This window comes from Chrysemys picta, chromosome 19 (genome assembly GCF_011386835.1).
Source record: "Chrysemys picta bellii isolate R12L10 chromosome 19, ASM1138683v2, whole genome shotgun sequence".
NCBI lineage: Eukaryota > Metazoa > Chordata > Testudines > Emydidae > Chrysemys > Chrysemys picta.
Genome location: NC_088809.1, coordinates 572,492 through 592,767, shown reverse-complemented (window position 1 = coordinate 592,767; position 20,276 = coordinate 572,492). Strand labels below are relative to the sequence as shown.

At 51.0% G+C, this 20,276-nt stretch overlaps 2 protein-coding genes across 5 annotated transcripts in view; one reads left to right on the top strand and one right to left on the bottom strand.

Annotated features, from left to right (window-relative positions):
* LOC101946222 (apoptosis-inducing factor 3) overlaps window positions 1-9,146 on the bottom strand; it is a 20,957-nt gene extending 11,811 nt beyond the window's left edge. Inside the window, exon 1 of one of the 4 annotated variants that reach the window (XM_065573110.1) lies at window positions 8,945-9,146. In XM_065573110.1, coding sequence (XP_065429182.1) covers window positions 8,945-9,131 — 187 coding nt within the window. In that variant the 5' untranslated portion in view covers window positions 9,132-9,146. Of the gene's footprint in view, window positions 1-3,449; window positions 3,668-8,915 lie in introns of those variants that run through there. The other 3 variants (XM_065573111.1, XM_065573112.1, XM_042858053.2) reach the window with 3 other exon arrangements.
* Window positions 7,858-20,276, top strand: TLCD2 (TLC domain containing 2). The gene is made up of 5 exons (XM_005298333.5): window positions 7,858-8,213; window positions 8,505-8,587; window positions 11,171-11,253; window positions 14,940-19,275; window positions 19,476-20,276. The coding sequence occupies exons 1-4, from the start codon at window positions 8,032-8,034 to the stop codon at window positions 15,315-15,317; spliced, it is 726 nt and encodes a 241-aa protein (XP_005298390.1). The 5' UTR covers window positions 7,858-8,031; the 3' UTR covers window positions 15,318-19,275; window positions 19,476-20,276.

The window sequence follows — 20,276 nt, the reverse complement described above, 5'->3', positions numbered from 1 at the left end:
CCGGCAGTGCAGCCAGGGCTGGTCCCAAGGCGGGGAGTCACTCCGGTCCCTCTGGAGTAGCGCGATCAGCCAGACCAGGGCCTGCCCCGGCCGGGCTCCATCAGGACCCACTTGCCTGGAGGGGCCCAGCCAAGCCCCCCCACACTGCCTCCCCCAAACTGACAGACTGGCCAGGGTTCTGCACCAGTCCCCGGTGGCTCAGCTCCGGGGAGACAGGTGGGGCTCAACAGGTGGTGGGAAGCAGAGACTGCCCAGAGCCGGAGGTGCGCTGGGGTCCGACCAGGAGACAGAAAGGAGTGCTTGGTTGGCTGGCGAGCAGGCCGAGAGGAGCAAGTGATGGTCAGGGAGGAGCCAGCGGGCTGGTGGGGTCTCGGCGCAGTGCAAGCGGAGCAGGCCGGGGCCCCTTCTGAGCATGGACCCAGCTCCATGGCGCCACTGGTGCCATTGTAAACCCGGCACTGCCTGCCCCAAGGCATGGCCTCCTCTGGAAACAGAGGGGCCAGAACTGCAGGCACAGCCATTCTGAGCAGGAATGCCTTGGCTCGACCCCCCAGTCCTGGGCCCAGAGCAGGCAGGCCCCCAAGTCCAGGGCACAGAAAGCTTCATTGCAGTTGGCAGAGATAGTTGGGATGAGAGCGTAGGTGAGAAGGACCAATGCCTCAGCCCTGGCGGGCGGGGCGAGGCTGAGGCCTCGCTCACAGCCTGAGGTGATGGTACAGACAGAGGGGTGGGTACCTGGGAACTGTGAGAAAGCCAGGCCTCCGTGGGCAGGGTAGGATGGAGCCCAGCCGCTGGGTGATGGGAATGAGGGCCTGGGAGCAACAGGGCAGGGAGACTCACCCTCTCCCCCAGCCCACCAGACACAGCATCATCCTCATTCAGACAGCAGGATGCATCTGGTGCTGCCCTTTGCTGCAAACAAGCACTCCAGGTAAGAAGCTCTCTGCAGCAGCTGTTGCTCTGTCTGTGCCTTGCTTGCGGGACACACAGCCTGACTCGCTCAGTTTTGGTCACTCACACGTGACAAGGCCTAGGACCCTCAGAAACGCTTCTCTGGCTGGGGCCCAGATACACCCTTCTTAAGCCTAGAGGCCCCCAGCATCCCTGGTGTCCACAATAGCCCTTTCACCTGCCCATGCCCGCACCTTTGACTGGCTGGGCCATTCTCTTGGGTAATTTCCTACAATTCGCACCAGCCCCGGGGAGGGCGCAGAGCAAACCAAGCTACTGCAGCCTGTTTGGGCTTTGCTGATTCACTGAATGGGTTGGGGCCAGATAATTGCATTTGGAGCCAGGATATAACTGGTTCTGCAAGCCACTGCAGTGGGAATGCTCCCTGTGTTACCACAGCAGGCTGAAAGCCCTCCTGTTAGCTGTCGGATGGCAGTGGGCCAGCAAATCCAGAATTAGCCAGTCTGCTCCTGCACATCCTTCTGTCTTAAGCAAGTGGTACAGACTGATGCGGAGCACTGGAATTTCTCTATTTACCCCGTTGCTTGCAAGGGGTATGATGAGGGCTCCATGTAGGTTGCGTCACAGCCCACTACATTCTGTGGCACATGGAAACTAACATTTGTCACAAGGCCCCCTCAGGCCTTTAGCAAACTGGAAATTCTGTGGTGGTGGGACATCTGTAGAAAAATATCCAGAAAATTAATTTTCATTGCATGATCTACTGTATAACAGCATTCATTGTCTTATGAAATGCTTCTTTGTGGAAGTTTTTCCACATATTTTAGACTTCTGATGCATTTCCAGTTTGCTGCAAAAATCAGGATGCCTTCCTGCAGAACTTAGGGTGGTATGCCATATCCTCGCCTTCTGGCTGCTGGAAGGAGGAAAGGGGGCAACCAGATCTGGAGCGCATGGATGGTAGGGAGCAGGTGGACTACAGAACATTCAAGGAAGATTCCAAACGTCTGGGAGAAGCAAGGGAATATGGACTTAGAATATTTAGCTTCCTGGCTGTCCACAGTGATCAAACAAGGAGGTAGTGGTGACTGCTTGAAAAGCTGGGGCGGGGGGGGGGGGGGAATTAGGAACTCTGGTTTAGCCAAGTTGAGCTTGAGATAATGGCTAGACATCCGCAAGGAGCAGTCAGCGAGACAGGCGGAGATTTTAGTTTAAACAGAAGGAGACAGCTTGGGAGTAGAGAGGTAGCTGTCAGCACAGATGTGGTAGTTGAATCTGTCTTTGCAGATGGACTTAAGGTGTAGAGGGAGATAAAGTAGAGAAGGGGTCCAAAGATGCAGCCTTGTGAAGGCCCCACAGAAAGTCAGCGGGTAGATGAGGAGGATCCCCTGAAGGACGCACTGAAAGAGGGACCAAGAGAGGGCAGAGTCAGGGAAGCAAAGGGAGGACAAGGTTTCAAGAAGAGCTGATTGTGGAGAGGTAGCTGGTAGGTGAAGGAGGATGAGGATGAAGATGAAGTACTGGTTCTGAGTTTTGGCTTGGAAGAGGACATTAGACTTGCCCACCTCCTTCATAAACGAGATAGAATTCTATCTGTGACTGTGGAGGAGAAGACGCAGGGAGCACAATAGGGCAGGTGATTACAGCACAATCACCACAACAACAAGATTGCTGCAGTAGTTGGTCTAAATGGAAGTGTCGCACCTGTGACACGTATTAGTTGTTTAGTGCAAACAGTGACCTTGGCTGTGCACAATATAACCAAACAGGGCTTATAGCCTGAAAGGAACCTAGGAGTAGAGCTGGGAGAATAACTGATTTTTCAGTTTTGTAGCTGACCTGAAACATCGATACGAAATGACATTTGGGTTGGTCCAAAACAAGCATTTGTCATTGAAACAAAAAAAAAGTTGAAAATGTAATTCTGGTTCGACGATTCATTTTGTTTAGTTTCATATTTATTTATTTTTGTTATTTTTTGGAATACAATTGAAGCAAAATTCAAAACAAAAAGTCATTCTGAAAATGTAGAATCAAGATGTTTGGACTTTTTGGGGGCCAAAACAATTTGGCACAACTTGCAGAAAATTGTAAAATGTTTCAGTCAACCCAAATATGCATTTTTCAGTTAGTTTTTCAGTTAGTTACCAAAAGTTTTGGTAAAAATTTTTGCCCAGCAGTACTTCGGAGCCTTGGCTGTTTAGTTTTGCTGATGTCTTGGTAATCAGTAAACTAGAGACAGAGAGCAGGTAGCAGAGGCCTGTGGGATTCAATCCAATTTTTTCCTCCAGGGAGTAGTCCCTGGAGCAGGCAGCGAAGCTGCTTCGAAGTGAGGTCTGTGGTTGGTGCATCAAGGGAGATGAAACATAAACAGAAGCAGATTGATTCACTGCAAAAAGAGGTGCAACTAACTCTTACAGGAACAACAATTTAACTCCTGCGACAGCTACCTCAAAAGCCTGGCAATGGAACACCCACCCAACACGGATGTCATTACCATTTCCATTTACCGACAGAAAGGCATTATAAATACTCACATGAGCCCAGAAGTGTTTTTTCTCACCAGAGCCGAGAAATTGCAACCTCCTGTATTGCACCTGATGTGTAGAACTGAGGCATTCACTTCTCAAGAGAGACAAGTCTGTCCCTGTCTCCTGCAGCCAACGCACATCTGGGTTGTGGCTCTCAACAAGTTACACAATATCCCTGTCAGTCACAAGTCACAGAAGGTCTGTATCCTGGCAACCAGGCATTATGCTCCTCCTCCTTTGGGAAGGCTGGAGTGTGTCATTGCTTTAATAAACAGGAGTACTTGTGGCACCTTAGAGACTAACAAATTTATTAGAGCATAAGCTTTCGTGGACTACAGCATATATGCATCCGAAGAAGTGGGCTGTAGCCCACGAAAGCTTATGCTCTAATACATTTGTTAGTCTCTAAGATGCCACAAGTACTTTTGTTTTTTTTTGCAGATACAGACTAACATGGCTGCTACTCTGAAACATTGCTTTAATAGGTAATGAGGGGGAAGGTTGTGGGGGAATGGCTGAGCGAGAGTTCAAGTCCAATTTCTATAATTATTCTGCTGCTGTGGCTAATTACATTAATTGACTTGAGCTGAAAAGTGCTAACTGAAGTACAAAGGCTTATCAGCTAGCTGAGGAGGGGGATGGTATAAAATCTTGCTATTTCATCATATGCAAAATAGTTCCAAAACCAAGACTATACAAATGCAATTTCTCTCCGTCTCTTGGGGTCACGTTAGCCTCTTTCTGAGCCTTTGCAAAGGCCCAGCACAGTATATTGTATTACTCAGGACTTTGCTTGGCAAGCTGTTGGTATCTGAGGTATTTGTATGGCACCTGTAACCATGCAGTCTGATTTTCCAGACGTGCTGAGCCTCTGTGAGCTCCCCTTGAATGTAGTGAGAGTCTCAGGTGTTCAGCACCTCTGACAATCTGACAAGCAAGCAGTAGCTACAAAGTGCTGCCTCTGACTGGATGAGACCCCTGGCTCCGGGTGATTAGTGTTCAATGAAGAGCTGAGGGAGAGTTTGGCCACCAACATGCCACATACCCCACCCACCATGCCAGCTGCAGGCCAGGCTATGCACTACTTTGACTTTGGTGTAGCAGTTACCTGCTGGGGAGGGGGAATAGAAAACTGTTTGCCTCTCTTTCTGAGGCAACGTGTCCCCAAGCCTTTAACTTTCAAAAGCCAAAGTTTCCAGCAGAATGTTTCTGATAACCACAACCCAGATACTGGGCCCTCCAGGGACTACTTTCCACCTATGCCCCATCACATCTCCCACTCACCAGTGTAGGGACATGAGCAGGAAAAAGGGAGGTATGTCAGCTACACTGCGGACTCCATCTGATCCTCTGCTGGCATCTGGAGGCTCTGGGCAGCTGAGCATAGAATCATAGGACTGGAAGGGACCTCAAGAGGTCATCTAGTCCAGTCCCCTGCACTCATGGCAGGACTAAGTATTATCTAGACCATCCCTGACAGGTGTTTGTCTAACCTGCTCTTAAAAATTCCCAATGATGGAGATTCCACCACCTCCCTAGGCAATTTATTCCAGTGCTTAACTACTCTGACAGTTAGGAAGTATTTCCTAATGTCCAGCCTAAACCTCCCATTGCTGAAATTGAAGCCCATTGCTTCTTGTCGTATCCTCAGAGGTTAAAAACAATTTTTCTCCCTTCTCCTTGTAACAACCTTTTATGTACTTGAAAACTGTTATCGTGTCCCCTCTCAGTCTTAAACAAACCCCATTTTTTTTCAATCTTCCCTCAGAGGTCATGTTTTCTAGACCTTTCATCATTTTTGTTGCTCTTCTGTGGACTTTCTCCAATTTGTCCACATTCTTCCTGAAATGTGGTGCCCAGAGCAGGACACAATACTCCCGTTACTCCCGTTGAGGCCTAATCACAGCGTAGTAGAGCGGAAGAATTGCTTCTCATGTCTTGCTTACAATACTCCTGCTAATACATCCCAGAATGATGTTTGCTTTTTTTGCAACAGCGTTACACTGTTGACTCATATTTAGCTTGTGATCCACTAGGACCCCCAGATCCCTTTCCTCAGCATTCCTTCCCAGGCAGTCATTGCCCATTTTGTATGTGTGCAACTGATTATTCCTTCCTAAGTGGAGTACTTTGCATTTGTCCTTATTGAATTTCATCCTATTTACTTCAGACCATTTCTCCAGTTTGTCCAGATCATTTTGAATTTTAATCCTATCTTTCAAAGCACTTGCAATCCCTCCCAGCTTGGTACCATCCACAAACTTTATAAGTGTCCTCTCTATGCCATTATCTAAATCATTGATGAAGATATTGAACAGAACCGGACCCAGAACCGATCCCTGCGGGACCCCACTTGATCTGCTCTTCCAGCAGACCTTCAGTCTGCTCTACTTTACAGCAGGGACCAAACTAGCACCCACTTTAAAGTCATCTTTGGATCTCCCCTATTTCTGTCCTAAACTTAGCTCAGCTTGGCTGGACCAGAGGATCTGGACCCGTATTTTCCATTTGTGAACAATCACTAATTTGACCATGGAGAGAGCAAGTGCACTGTCATGTGCAAAACCTTAAGTACACGTTTCTTTTGGTCTCAAGAGTTCCAAGACCAATTCCACATCTGCTCTAACTAATGATCCTGGCCCACAGACTATATAAGCCCAGGAGATGGATATAGGCGCTAGGTTATTTCTCACAGTGCCAACAAAACCAGGTTGGTCTCTTCCCTTGGGCTATGATCTCAGATGTGAAGCAATTTTACTGCAGGATGTGTCCGTTTAAGTATCAGTGATTATTCTGTAGCAGTGACTTCCCACAAGGAAAAAGGCATGGGCCTTCCAGACCCAAAGCTATTATCAGCTTCGGTAAAATTAGTCCCTCGATATGGTTTGCGTGTAGATAGACACTGTGGCATTCCAGTGAGGAAGACATGTCAGATCTGCTTGCTACCTCTCTTGGATACTGGAGATGGAAGAGGAGTACTGGTTATGGTTAGGAAAGAAAAAGGGTCCTTAACTAGGACAAGGAAGAATGGGAATTCTCCATATGGAACCAACTTACTATTATTCCAACTCCAAGCACATGGCTAGGGCATGCATAAATCAGGAGGTGTGGGGAAAAGTGCATCCAGAACCAGAGGAGAAGGTTCTGAAGGAGATGGAAAAGGGGCTGCAACCTGGCGCACTCCAGGCAGACGTGTGCCAGGGTCTTCAGTCCATAGCTGGAATACCACAAAGTTTCCCTATCTAGTCACATCTTCCCAGATGTCTCTTTCTGGAAAAGGTGACTTACCCCCAATTCTCACTTCAGCATGTAACAGAGTTTAGCCAAACCTGGAGGAATGTTACAAGTGCCTTCTATTTCTATTAATATACTAAAAGAAGGCAGTAATATATGGAGGAAGCTGCCAGCCATGGAATGTTTCCCCTGTTCACAAGCACATGAGTACAGAGCTGTGGTAAGGGCCAATGGAGCAGGCTGACAGATGAAATGAAAATACTTTATTGTAACCGTACATAGCTAAAGAGTCCTTCAACATCAGATAGTATCGCTAGTTTCTCTTTCTTCCTAGCTCATAAAGCTCTTCAGGAATCATGTCTAGGCATTCGTAGACCACCTGCTACAATGGAGTCCTGATCCTGACTGTGCCCCTGGCTGGTCCTCCCAATCCCTATGGTATTGCCAACCCTAAATGTGAGGGGGGAAATTAGCCAGGGCCCCAAACATCATAAGCTTGTCTTAAAACTTGTGAGGTTTTCTAAACTAATAAATGTTGGTTTTGTAGGTCATGTTTTCAATGTATTTCCCCATGACCATGAGGGCTAGAAACACACTGTATGTATGGGAAAGTTTAAGTTCTCATTGACTCATTTGGCTGCAGGCACTGGAGCTATAAGAAAAAGACCAAAGATTAGGAGTCTCATAATAAAGTGCTGAGTTGGCCACACTGCAAATGTGAATAGAATGTGCATGTATATGTGTTAGAGCCCTTTCCCCACACCGGTGTCTATGGGAGACTCTCAATCTCCCTGAACCAGGCGCTTCACCAAAGGGGCTCAGTGTCTGGGCAGGGACTGGCGCCTAGCACCACAGGCCCCATTTTTGGTCGGTCCTTAGGCACTGCCCGAAGAGACACGAGTAATAATTCCAGCGTGGGCTCTGGCCCGGCTCCCAGGGAATCGCGGAGATGCCATATAGCTTCCCTAGGTGCCACCTGCACATAGCAACCAGCCCCCGCGCCGGGATCCCCTCCGCAGCCGCACAGTGGAAGGGGACGCGCCAGCCGGGCGGTTTCAGGGCGGGCGTGAGAGCCCCTCTCGTGCCCCGCGGCGCCCAGAGCCGGCGGTGCCCAAGCGGGGATGCCCGGCCCGGCCCGGGCACACCCTAGGGCGGGGCCTGCGTGCCGCGTGGAGGGGCGGAGCCGCTCCGGGCCAATGGGAGGCCGCGGGACCGGGAGTTTGTTGGGTGGTTACAAGAAAGTTACACAAGGCTCGAAGCTGCCGCTCCCCGCAGCCAGGCGCGCCCCGGCGGCGACCCCGGTCTAGGGCCCGCACTAGCCTCCCGCCGCGGACCGAGCCCGGCTGCTGCCCCCATGGGGCTGAGCCCGGGGCTCCTGCTCGTCGGCGGCTCCTTCGCGGCGTTCCGGCTGCTGAACCGCGGGCTGGAGCGGCTGGTGCCTCCGCCGCGCGCCGCGCTCCGCAACCGCTGGAAGTGGCGAAACATCTGGACCTCGTTCGCGCACAGCCTGCTGAGCGGCGCCGGGGCGCTGCTGGGGTGAGGGGCCGCGGGGGCCGGGGCGGGGCGATGCGGCGGTGAGGGGCGCAGGCACGTGCCGAGCGGGTGTCGCTGGGGGGCTGTGGGGGTCAGGGGCGCGGCTGGGGTGAGGGGCCGGGCGCGGCTGGGGGGCCGTGGGGGTCAGGGGCGCTGCTGGGGTGAGGGGCCGGGCGCGGCTGGGGGGCCGTGGGGGTCAGGGGCGCTGCTGGGGGCCGCGGGGGCCGGGGCGATGCGGATGTCGCTGGGGCGGGGGCTGGGCTGGGCTCTCACCCTGAGCTCTCGTCCCGGCAGGTTCTATCTCCACCCGCAGATGGCGGAGGACCTGATCGGAACTCACTCGCCGGCTGCGCGCAGCGTGGTCTCGGTATCTATAGGTGAGCGAGTCCCCGCAGCATCCCGCACCTGCCCTGGGCCGGCTCTGGGCTAGGCTAGGGCAGCCCCGCTAACCCTCTGCGGCGGGTTTGGGCGGCTCTTCTTTCGTCTGCCAGCTGCGGGTGCCAGCCCGGAGCAGGGGGCACCGGCTGGGGCAATGCCCTGGCACAGGGAGACTTTCCAGGCTTGCCTGGTGCGGCATGGGGAGTGCTGGAACCACTGTGGAGGGCGCCTGGGCTGGAGCAAGGCAAGCCCCGCCGGCTGGATGGGAATCTGAGGACCATTTCTGGCCGAGTGGCCCCACAGCGAAACAGGTGTTCGTGTGCCAACCTGAAAGCTCATTCCAAGAGCGTCCCCACCTTGCGCTGGTTGTGTCCAGGCTGCTGCAGGAGCTGGGGGTCTTGGGGAAGGCCAGCCCTGGCTGCAAGTTTGTGTACAGGCTTTAATTGTCTGGATATATCTTTGTTCCTTGGAGGGCAAAGTCCCTTGGACTGGCCCAGAGCAATTCTCGCTGGGGTGTGCAGGCGGGAGCTGCGAACAGAGCATGTCTCTCTACCTTCCTTTGTCTTCCACCGTAAGAAGTTGTGATTGTTTGGCCTGAAAGTTCCTCTTTTGTCCTCTGGTCCAGTGTTCTCTGACTTGTAACTGATCTGGTTTTCTTTTCACTGGTGAGATCCCAACAGCCCCTGAATCTCTGGGGACAAACAAGTAAATGCAGCCTTGCCTGGTACTGGGCCACCCTGGTCTGGTGATGTCTTTTTCTTGCTCCAGGCATATGATCACCCTAAGCCAACAATTGCCCCATTCTCAGCAGGGACAGTGAGTTCCTTCTGCCGATCCATCCCCATTGTTCCTTCCCCCATGAGGTGAGGTAGTGGCAGCACTGCTCGGTATTCCCTGCTTTGCCTGCAGAATCTATGGAAGGCATGCTAACAGGCTGGGCAGCTCCCATCTGCTAACCACAAGACCCAGAACACTGTCTGAATAGCTACTACCAATGCATTGCACCTTGAAGAACTAGAGTCAAAAGTTACTGACTCCAGACTGGGTAGAGACCCTAGGCACAAAGCCTCAACCCTGATTGCTGCCCTTCTTCATAGGAGGGTAGTGGCCAGGTGTGGGGAGTTGTCCAGCGGTTCCATCAGCTAGGGGCTTTCATTGAGCAGAGGGGTGCCTGTAGTAAATGTGGGGAAAGAGTGGGAGGGCAGCTTTGATGCCCTGCTTGGTTGTAAGGTCACACCAGGACTGCTGCTGTCTGTACTTTTAGACTGTGGGGCGCTGGGGCAGCTTTGAACTGATAATGCATGCTCTGTGTGTGTGTGTGTGTGTGTGTGTGTGTGTGTTGAAAGGGGCACTGAGCACAGAGCTTAGTTCTGTTCCTGGACTTTTGGACTCTCTCTTTGGCCTTGGAGTCACTTCACCTCACCCACAAAGGAAGCTAACACAGACCTTGTGTGGGGGTGGAGAGGACTGAGGTTGCAACTTGCTCAGTATTCCTGTGTCTGATGTTTTAGGAGTGGGTGAGGTGTCAGTGCCATTGACTCCCAGACGCAGGTTCCTGGGCTCCAAGCTTGGTGGCAAGGCCTGCAGGGTCTCAGTGTGCTGGGGCTCCACACTCAGATTCTGTTCACACTTTCTAATGGGGGATGGTCCTTGGAGTTGAACAGGAACTTTCAAGTGGCTACGGGTCCCCCTGCCTTCTCCTGCTACGCTGTTACGTTAACCCCACAATTCATACTAACAAACTCTTTTGCTAGGTGGGGAGGGATTGTGTATTGGGGTGTCTAGTTCTCGTCTGCCTACCCCCAAAGGTTGATAATTCCAGATGCGCATAATTACTTGTATGAAAATTACTTGGGACACTCCTCCCCCAAAACACCCAGTCTGGGATGGGACCCTGGTGCCTCCTTTCCCTGCCCCTTCCAGGAGGTATTGCTGAAACTGACCATACTCCTTCAAGAGAGTGTGTCATATGCTTCTGTTTGTTCATAAACCCTTGGGGATAGGGAGGGACTGTGACAGCCAGGCAATGGAAGCTACGGCCCAGGCAATAGAGAAGGATGCTAGGTGCAGCTGCTGGGTCTGGCTTTGGGTGGGGAGGAGGGTGAGGCCAATGGTTTTCCCAGGAACAGTCCTGGCAGAGTGCAGACTAAGGCCAGGAAAGCCATTAGACACGTGAGCACGTCTAGTCCAGTTTTAAGAAACTGGCAGAGGTGTGTTAGGGAGTGATCATGCATTTCTAAGGTGATGAACGGGATGATCTAGTAGGTATCTTCCTTTCCAACATCTTCGAATCATGGGAGGTACCTGAAATGCTAAATATGTTTTTCTTTACTCCTGGGATCTGTGGTCCCAGCACTCCTGAAGGGAGCACAGAGCTCACGCAGAGCCCGAGGGCTCCTCAAGTGCAGAGCTCTTTGGCTCTGGTGTGGGTTTTTATACCGTGCTCGTCACCATGATATCTCAGCACTCAGCCCTTCTGGGGCTCCTGCACTGAGCTCACACCCAGTTCTCTCCTCTGGAGTGGTAAGTGGCACTGGGTTGCTATGGGGATTCCTGGTGATGGGAACTCTCTTCTTTCACAGGATATTTTCTCCAAGATTTTGTGGATATGTTGTGTAATCAGAAGCTTCACCAGTCCTGGGAGCTGCTTTTCCATCACTCGGTGGTGAGTCTCCACTTGTCACTATGGGAAGGCGTTCAGGGTGCATGGCCTTACTATTCTGAAGACAAATCAGTCAGTTGGCTGGCAGGGACTGGACATCTGACCAGTTCACTGAGTCAGCGTCTGATCCCCATTGGCCTCATGGACAATTCTCGAGGCCTGGAGGGAGCTGTGTTCAGCTCCTGCTTCTGCTGGAATACTTTAGTTTAATTCTATCTGGTGCAAAATGTCTGCATTTGGCTTCACTACTCTTGAAACTAGGCATGACACTCCTGGATTCTTGTGGCTGGAGATGATCAGGGTAATTACAATTGCTGTCCCCTGGGCTAGGGCTTCTCCTCACTCTGGGTTAACAGGCTAACGGCAGCCATGAGGAACAGGATGGGGAGGAGGGGTGCCCCCATTAGGTTCTAAAATATGTGCCCCTGAATTCCGTCTCCACCTCTGCATGGGGGAAGTGAGAGAATATGCAGTGCTCTCTCACACATTCTGCTGAGTTGGGCAGGGTAGAAAGGGGGGGGGCGTATAAACTTGAGGGGGCTGGGAGAGGGAGACAGTAGCGGGACAGATGAAATAGTGAGATGAAGTGAGGAGAAAGGAAGGACTTCAGAATGAAGAGTAAAGAGATGTGCCAGTCTCACTCCTCCAGCTATTAACTAGCAAAGGGCAAATAACCAGGGTGGTGAATGTGCCCCTCAAGTCCTTAATCAGTGGAGAGAAGAATGTCCAAGGGAAAAGGGAACAGCAAAAATCAACTGACAGTATGAAGTGTTCTCTAGAAAGGGAGGGGAAGAGGCCTCAGGCCAGCCAGAGAAAGGGCAGAGAGGAGTGGAGGGAAGGGGGAAGGCAAGAGAAGGAAGAACAAACGTGAGGGAGACACTAGGCAGTAATTTTTTCTTACAGTGAGTCCCTCCTGGTACTAAAGCTGATGACGCTAATTTTGATGTGTGCATGAGCCTGTGTCATCTGTGTGCATTCTGCATCACTCTCGCCCAGTCCCGCTCCCTCTAGTCAAACTGGGGGTGCGCTAGTGCCAGGGGAGCAGACCCTTCTGCTCACAGAAAGAGCCTAGGGTGATGTCTGGTGGGGTCTTGGCAGCACTGGGCTGGGGACTATCCCATAGGGCGGAGAAAGTAGAAGACTGGAAGGCTGTTCTCATTGCAGACTCCCAGGCTGGGGCTGTTTCATAACTAATAATCCAGCGTTATACAAACAGTGACCTGTGCTTTCTGCTAGGATGGGAGGCAGCCCATCCCATCCCATATCTGCTTCACACAACTTGAATCTCTGCCAAGAGAGGTCATTGCACCAGTTCCCGCCACATACTGTTCCTGGAATCTCACTTCTTCACCTCGGAATGAGTGCAGGTTCCCAGTGCGGGGGACTCAGCTCTTTCCATTAAGCGCACTGATCTCCCTAGGCACAGGCATTTAGTAAAGGGGCTTGGGGTCTGTGTGAACTGACACGCTCCAGCACGTGAACTGCAGAACAAAACCCAAACAACTTGCTTGCCCCTCATCAGCTCTCCCCCACCATCTCTCCCCCACCAGTCCCTCCCTGCACTGGCTAGGGCCAGTACAACCTGCACTCAGGGCTTAAATTCAGCTGGAGCTGTCCAGAGCGGAGCTCCGGTAAATATTTTCAAACGTTGACTCCAGCTTGATGCTATTGTGGTTCTCAACTGGGGGACCGTGGCCCTTGGGGTGTGTGTGCAGTTTCGGGGGCTTGCGGGGCCTCAGGGTGCCCCCTGCTGAGCTGAAGCCCTGAGCCCCATGATACCCCCTGTAGCGAATGGGGGGAGAGGGGGCATGGTGGACTCTGGGAAATACTCTGAGAATTTAAGCCCTGTCTGCACTCCTTACCCAGCAGTAGGGGGAGAGAATACAGAGGTAAATGCGGAGGCCAGTGGGGAGCTCCAGTGACGGTGAACCAGGGCCTGGGCAGTAACTCTGTACCATGGTGCCTGCCTGGCTGTTTGGGGCCTCAGTCCCTAATGACTGTAGTGGGAGGGTGCTGAGGAATGGATTGAATAACAGCTCATGAGCATTTTGCATTTCCCTCTGGGTGCAGGGGAGGAGCAGGAGTATCTGGTGGGGGCAGGTGTGGCAGGCAGATCTGAGAGGTGCTGTGCTGGAACCTATGGGAGGAGCTTGGTGGACTCCAGAGGGTGAGGGTGATTTGGTGCAGTGGCTAGACCTGCTCCTCTCTCAGGGTCCTGCAAGGCCCTGCCTGCTGTGTCATCTGGGCTTGCTGCTGGATGGGTCAAAAGGTCATTGCAATAATGCATCTAATTCAGGCCAAGCCAGGGAGCTTAACCGGCAGGAAGCAAATAATCTCATTAAAGAGCCAGTGCAGAGGGCAGCATTAATGGAATAAATGACAGGTAGGGGCCCTAACTCTCTCTCAGGCACACAGATCTCTCTTCCCCATGACCTCTGGAGGGAACAAGGAGCATGAAATCCTTCCTACTTCTCCACCCTTGCAGCTGCTCATCCCAGTCCCCTGGGGAAGAGCGCAGTGCCCTGTCTTCCTCTTTCTATTGGGCGTCTCTCGCCTTGTGTGACTTGCGCCTGGCATTTCCTTCCTTAAGTGGCTGTAACTTTTCAGTGAGGGGGCTGCAGGGCTGTCCATAGTGCACCAAAGTTCCTTAATCCCTTGAGAGAGTGAGTCTGTCATGGGGGCATCGGGGGTGGGGGTGGGGTGGAGGGAACTCCTTGAGCTCCTCTGTGTGCTGCTTAGTTCTACCACTAACTGCAGCCCTGGACTATGAGTTTTCCCTTCTCATCTTGCTGTTCATCTGTTTTTCCTGTTTGCTGAGTGCTAGGAAATTCCTGTTGGAGTAGGGCCAACTTTCCCTGCTTGGGGCCCAAACAACATTCCCCAGGCCATAAATGCAGGGCTAGGTCTCTGGCTGCAGTAGCTGCTCCTGGTGTTCCTTTCTCCTCTTCCGTATTGAGGGTCTAGCACCTCGGTTTGCCCTTCCTCGCCCGTTTGTTCAGCTTACATCAGAAGAGGTTGTCCAGCACTGTACAAAGGGATGGGATGATACCAGCAGGCTATTGACTTAATGGAAATGGGATGGAAAAGTCATGGGAATCAGGGTCCTGCAGGGTTTACAGCATGAGAACAGAGCTTCTAAGCCCTGCAGGAGGGCTGTCGTAAGGTCCCTTATTGGGCAGAGGGGGCAGGTGGTATTTTGGGGTCCCTGGATGTCTCTATTTAAAAAACAAGCAACCTTCCAGGAGTCCAGGGGCTAGTTAGACCCTTGACAAATCTTGGATTTTAAGAGTTTACAAAAGTAAAAATTTTGCTGCCATTTCAGTCTTTTGCACTGATTTACACAAAGGGTGAAGACTCACCAAATTGCTGCTGTTCCACTGCTTAGCAGTGGATAACTTTGTACATGTTTTGGCCTTTCTGACAATGGTTTTGGGCCCCTGGAAGATAGTTGGGAAAGGCAAATGTCCCCTTTGCCCCTGGTAGCGCCAGGCCTACCAGCAGGCAAGAAAGACTTTGGGGGGGTGTAGTCCTGCATGGCAGCCACTGCCTCTTTCGCCTGCATCAGTCCCACTTTGTTGAGTGTGGTGGCCGAGAACTAGTTCCTGACAGGTAACTTCACCATTTCCCTGCCCTGGGGCAGAAGATCAGACTGCTGGGTAACCCCCTTCTTCTCTCTCTCTCACATTCAGGTGATTATCTGCTTTAGCGTGGCAGTGCTGGTTCATCAATATATTGGATTCGCTCTCGTGGCTTTGCTTGTAGAGATTAACTCCATCTTCCTGCATCTGCGACAGATCCTGCTAATGGCCAACCTGGTGCACACCACCTGTTACCGGCTCAACAGCATCATAAATCTGGGCACCTACGTAGTGTTTCGCATCACCACACTGGCCTGGATGACACGCTGGCTGGTCCTAAACCGTGAGAACATTCCGCTGGCAACATATACTGTGGGCACAGTGGGCATGGCCATCATGACACCCATGAACATCATCCTCTTCTACCGCTTACTGCGCAGTGACTTCCTCAAGTCCAGCCGGGAGGTGTGGCGGGAGAAGGAGAAATAGTCCTGCCCCCAGTGCCCTGCAGGCTGTCCAGGAAATCAGCAGCCCAGGGGTCGGAGAGGAGGGACTGCAGCCGGCGGAGAGTAAGCACTGATGTGGACAGGAGTGCGTCAGTATCTTGTTTGAAGGAATGGAGGACAATTACAGTCCTCTCAAGATGAGATTCTTGGGCCTTCCTGGTGGTCGCAGTTGCTTTATAACACCACCTGACAGCTGTGGGGAGACCGAGTGGACACGGCAAGGAAGGAAGGCCTTTCCAGGCCAGAATTCAGGGCTTTGTTTTCCCCGTGCACCCTCTGCTGGGATGATCGGTTGACAGGTGGCTGCTTGAGGGAGCTCTGAAGAGGATTCTGCAGCAGCATGGGGCCGTGGCCTAGATGAGAACAGGGAGGAGAGGGTTGTCCTTCCCACAGTACTGATGTGTGAACTTAGAAAATCATCTTAGCTTTTTGAAACTCCTTGTCTTTGCGCAGCTGGGCTGGAAATCCTCAGGGCCCTCTAGGTACCTGCATGGTCTATGTCACCATAATTCATAAGAGTTAAAAGTATCAAAACAATTTCTCCCAAGCCCCACACTGTGTGTGAAATCTCATGGAGGGAGTGCTAAGCTGAACATCTACAGTTCGCATTTGGCTCTTAACCTGTGAGGCCTGTGGTCTCATCTCGTGCAGGCCTGAGCGGCACAGTCCAATTCCAGCCCTCGTGATAGTTCTTTTCTGCACTTATGAGCCTCCCCTTAGGGGCTGACAGGTTAATTGTCCCAGGGGAACATAGTTGTGATGGGAGGTCATGGTAATGGAGTGAGAGATGAACTGTTGGGTAGGTTGAGCCAATCCATGGGGGTGTTGGCTATCAGGACAGAAAGCTTTAATTGGACGCTTTTCGGAAGGGAGCTAGTGCAGACCAAAGGGGTGAAGTTGCGGGAGCTCTATCCGGATTTGCAGTTTCATTCCTAGATATAATAAGTTTCAGTAATTGAGTCTGAATCACTGACCTGGTCTGTGTCTAGGAGGATGGTGTGGAATCTTCTGACCAGCTGCAGAGGGGAAGTGGATGTCTTGCAGCTGTGGCTGTTTTGGGCATCTAAAAGGAGTAAAGAGTCCAGCAGGCTCTGGAGGCTGTGAACCCACTTGTCTGCCCACAGATTGTTATCTGCGCCCTCCTGGGCTCCTGTCTTGGAGCAGCCTTTGCCGTGAGGACAAGGACAGGAGGAAAGTGAGCAAAAGAAGTGATTTGGACTTCTTGAACCTCAGAGAAAAGTTGGTGTGATGGGGGTGGGGGGGTATGGAGTTGTCATGGACTCCTCCCAGCCCTAGCATCCTGCCCCACATGCTCCTGCCACGCTTGCTTTGACTGACTTTGAGTTGTGGGGGAGGGGAGGGGAGGGAGGTGGAGTCTGGCAGGACTTTAAAGTTTTTAAACCCTTTTTACATCCATCCTTGTTCATCAGACTCTCAGGTGATATGGCAGCCCTCTGGTCAGCCTCCCAGACCCCGTAAAATCTTTACAGGGCTAGATGTCCCCGGGGGCAGAACTCAACTCCACTCCCCCTGGGTCCCAAGTATGGCAGTGGTTTTCTGTCTCTGTAGTTTTCTGACCAAACTCCTTCTCTGACCAAGCCCTTTATATAAAAGGGGGAGTTCTCCAGCCCAGGCTCACGTGTACCAGCTCTGAGAAATCTGTTAGGTCCAGCAGCAGTCCTGGTTTGAATGGGCTCACAACCATTCTCCTTTCACTTGAAATCCCTTGTTTGGTTTTGATGCTGCAGGGGGACAGTCTGAAACAACTGGCTAAGAAATGTTGAGACTGAGACGCTCATCTTCTAGGAAGGTGTGTGGAATTTCAGCAGGTTAAAAGGCAGCAAATTCTGGGGAACCCAGGTATGTTTCTCTCCATGGTGGGGAGAAGACAAACTGTATGGGAGCAGCCATCAGTTGGGAGCTAGGTGTGGCCAGACCTGCATATGTTTCCATTTGTTCTGCAGGCTGGGAAGTGCAGCAAAGCCTGCAGGTGCAGGCAAGAATCTGGAGTTGAGGGTTTTGGTTTGTCACCAGTAGGAAAACTGCTCAGCAAATAATCTTACCCCACTGGGCATGTGAGCCTGTGGCACTTGGTATCACCATAAAAGTCATATGTTGTGTCCAGTTCCCATTTACAGCACCCATGGCAGAGATGGCAGCCAGCCCTTTCTCCTTGGGTTAGCCCTGTCTGTGTCCAGTTCTGTACAGCAAGTGAACTCTGCTCTAGGTGCTGAGTGATTTATTTGAATTACCATAGCACCTAGGAGCCCTAGTCGTGGAGCAGGACCCCACCGTGCTAGGTGCTGTGCAAACACAGAACAAAAAGAGGTGCTTGCCCCAAAGAGGTTCCAATCTAAGTACCAATAAAGACTGAGTTAGCATTTGCATTCTGTCCCAGTGTGCTGCTCAGATGCAGAGCCACAGGTTTAGACGGGCCCACATCCTGGATTGAGTTCTGTTCTAAACTGTATTTTGTTGCCCTTCAGGGCAGCATGTTGCCTCTTCTCTCCTCAAATTTGACTTCCCCACTTCACTGCACTGAAATTCCTCTCCCAAGTCCTTCCTGACACCTCCTCAGGCCAGTGGCCTGACACAGATGATTGTACCTTCCTGGGCACCTGCAAGTCAGTGCTCTTCTGAGTGATCCTTCATCATGTCCTCCCCTTCCCCTCTGGCAGAGCTGCTCAGAGGTTTTTGCTTGGCCCCATAACCTGGCTTCCTGTATTTCCCAATTGTAATCATTCCAAAGACTGCCATCAGTGGCAACTGAGAATCATTTGCTATCCTGCTGTTCCAGCCACATCTTCCTTCAATATGACTTCCTTTCTTCTACATGTAGCTCAAACGTCATCACCACTCATCTCCTGCTTACATATCTGCTCTCTTTCTTCACCACCCCCCCCGGCTGTTGTGCTCTAAGCTTCTTTCCTAATCACTCCCTTTCTCTCCATCCCTTTCCCCAACCATGGGTTGAATTGGGCCAGTTCATCAAGCTGGTGTGTGGTTTGTGAATGTGAACTGAATGTAGTGATGTCTGAGTCTGCAGACAGCCTGGAACAGCACGTCAGAGAGGTGTGAACGGCCCTCTTTTTCATAGTATGAAGATCTGTACAATGTGTTGTGAGTGATAGCTTATCTTGGTTTCACATATGAGGGAGCTTGGGATGTGCCTAGAGCTGAGGAGACTGCAGCCCCTTGTTTTTTGTATCTGATCCCTGGAGCCACCAAGCTGTAAAGCAGTACTGAGCCCAGCAGAGCATGTATAATCACTTGAAATGTCTGTGCAGCCTGGGAGTGATCTCAGTTTGGTCCCCAAATGGGTGATACTTGGAAGAGTTTCACTGTTTCCTTCCCCAATTCAGCCCTTGCTCCTGACTGTGCCTTTCGTACTACCTCACATGCCTGCCTTCAGTCCTTACAATCCTGTTATGTGATGCATTCTACCCACCTATTAGTCTTTCTATAGTAATTTGTTCTGTATTCTCCCACTCTCTGCAGAATGTAATTTTGTTGAGTCAGATACTTGTTTGTTACCTCCCTTTAATCATGTGGCATTGTTTACTCACAACATTCTGTGCTCTGGCTAGATCCCTGTATAGACTAAAAGAAGAACAGGAGTACTTGTGGCACCTCAGAGACTAACAAATTTATTAGAGCATAAGCTTTCGTGGACTACAGCCCACTTCTTCGGATGCATATAGAATGGAACATATATTGAGGAGATATATATACATACATACAGAGAGCATGAACAGGTGGGAGTTGTCTTACCAACTCTGAGAGGCCAATTAATTAAGAGAAAAAAAACTTTTGAAGTGATAATCAAGATAGCCCAGTACAGACAGTTTGATAAGAAGTGTGAGCATACTTACAAGGGGAGATAGATTCAATGTTTGTAATGGCTCAGCCATTCCCAGTCCTTATTCAAACCGGAGTTGATTGTGTCTAGTTTGCATATCAAAAGTTTTTTTTCTCTTAATTAATTGGCCTCTCAGAGTTGGTAAGACAACTCCCACCTGTTTATGCTCTCTGTATGTGTGTATATATATCTCCTCAATATATGTTCCATTCTATATGCATCCGAAGAAGTGGGCTGTAGTCCACGAAAGCTTATGCTCTAATAAATTTGTTAGTCTCTAAGGTGCCACAAGTACTCCTGTTCTTCTTTTTGCGGATACAGACTAACACGGCTGCTACTCTGAAACCTGTATAGACTAAAGGGTTCCCAACATCTCCCCTGGCAGAGCACCCAGGATTTCTCTAGGGTACCTCAAATGTAGGGACACATGGAATCAGGAAGTCTCTGTAGAGGGCTTGGGACCCTCTGATGGACACTGGGGAAACCAAAGATACTGTGATATTTTGAGAGATTCATCTAATAAGTGCGTGCAGATCACCTACAATGGGAATGCTAAGGAGTGGGCGATGTGATGGATTTTCAGTTTGGTATGTGGCCAGTTGCTATCTACAAGCAGAGTCTGATGCTATTCAGTCCTTCTCCGAGTTGACAGTCCTGGGATGAAGAGATACAGCGATGGGGACTCGTGGTCCCAGTGAGAAGGACAACAGTGCATTGGGACCTGTAAGAACCAGGATCGGGATTGTGATGATTGCCAGCTCTAGAGGGAGAGCAGGGGCCAACCTTGCTTTCACTGCCTCATACCTTCTGATTCATTCAGAAACACTGGCTTCACACCTGCTTCCAAGGTTCCTCTGTTGTACTGTATGTTAAGGACTAAGGTCCTGATCTGGCGAGATGCAGAATGACCTGAATTCCCATTGCCTTGAGCACCCTAATGTGCTCAGCACCTTGTGTGCTGAGGACCTGCTGCTAAGAAGGTTGTCACAGTGTTTTGTGGGTTTAAGAAAGGTATTAATCTTATTTGTCTTTTGTAACAGGCCATGGGCTTGGCAAGATAATATATTTAAAATAACTGTCAAA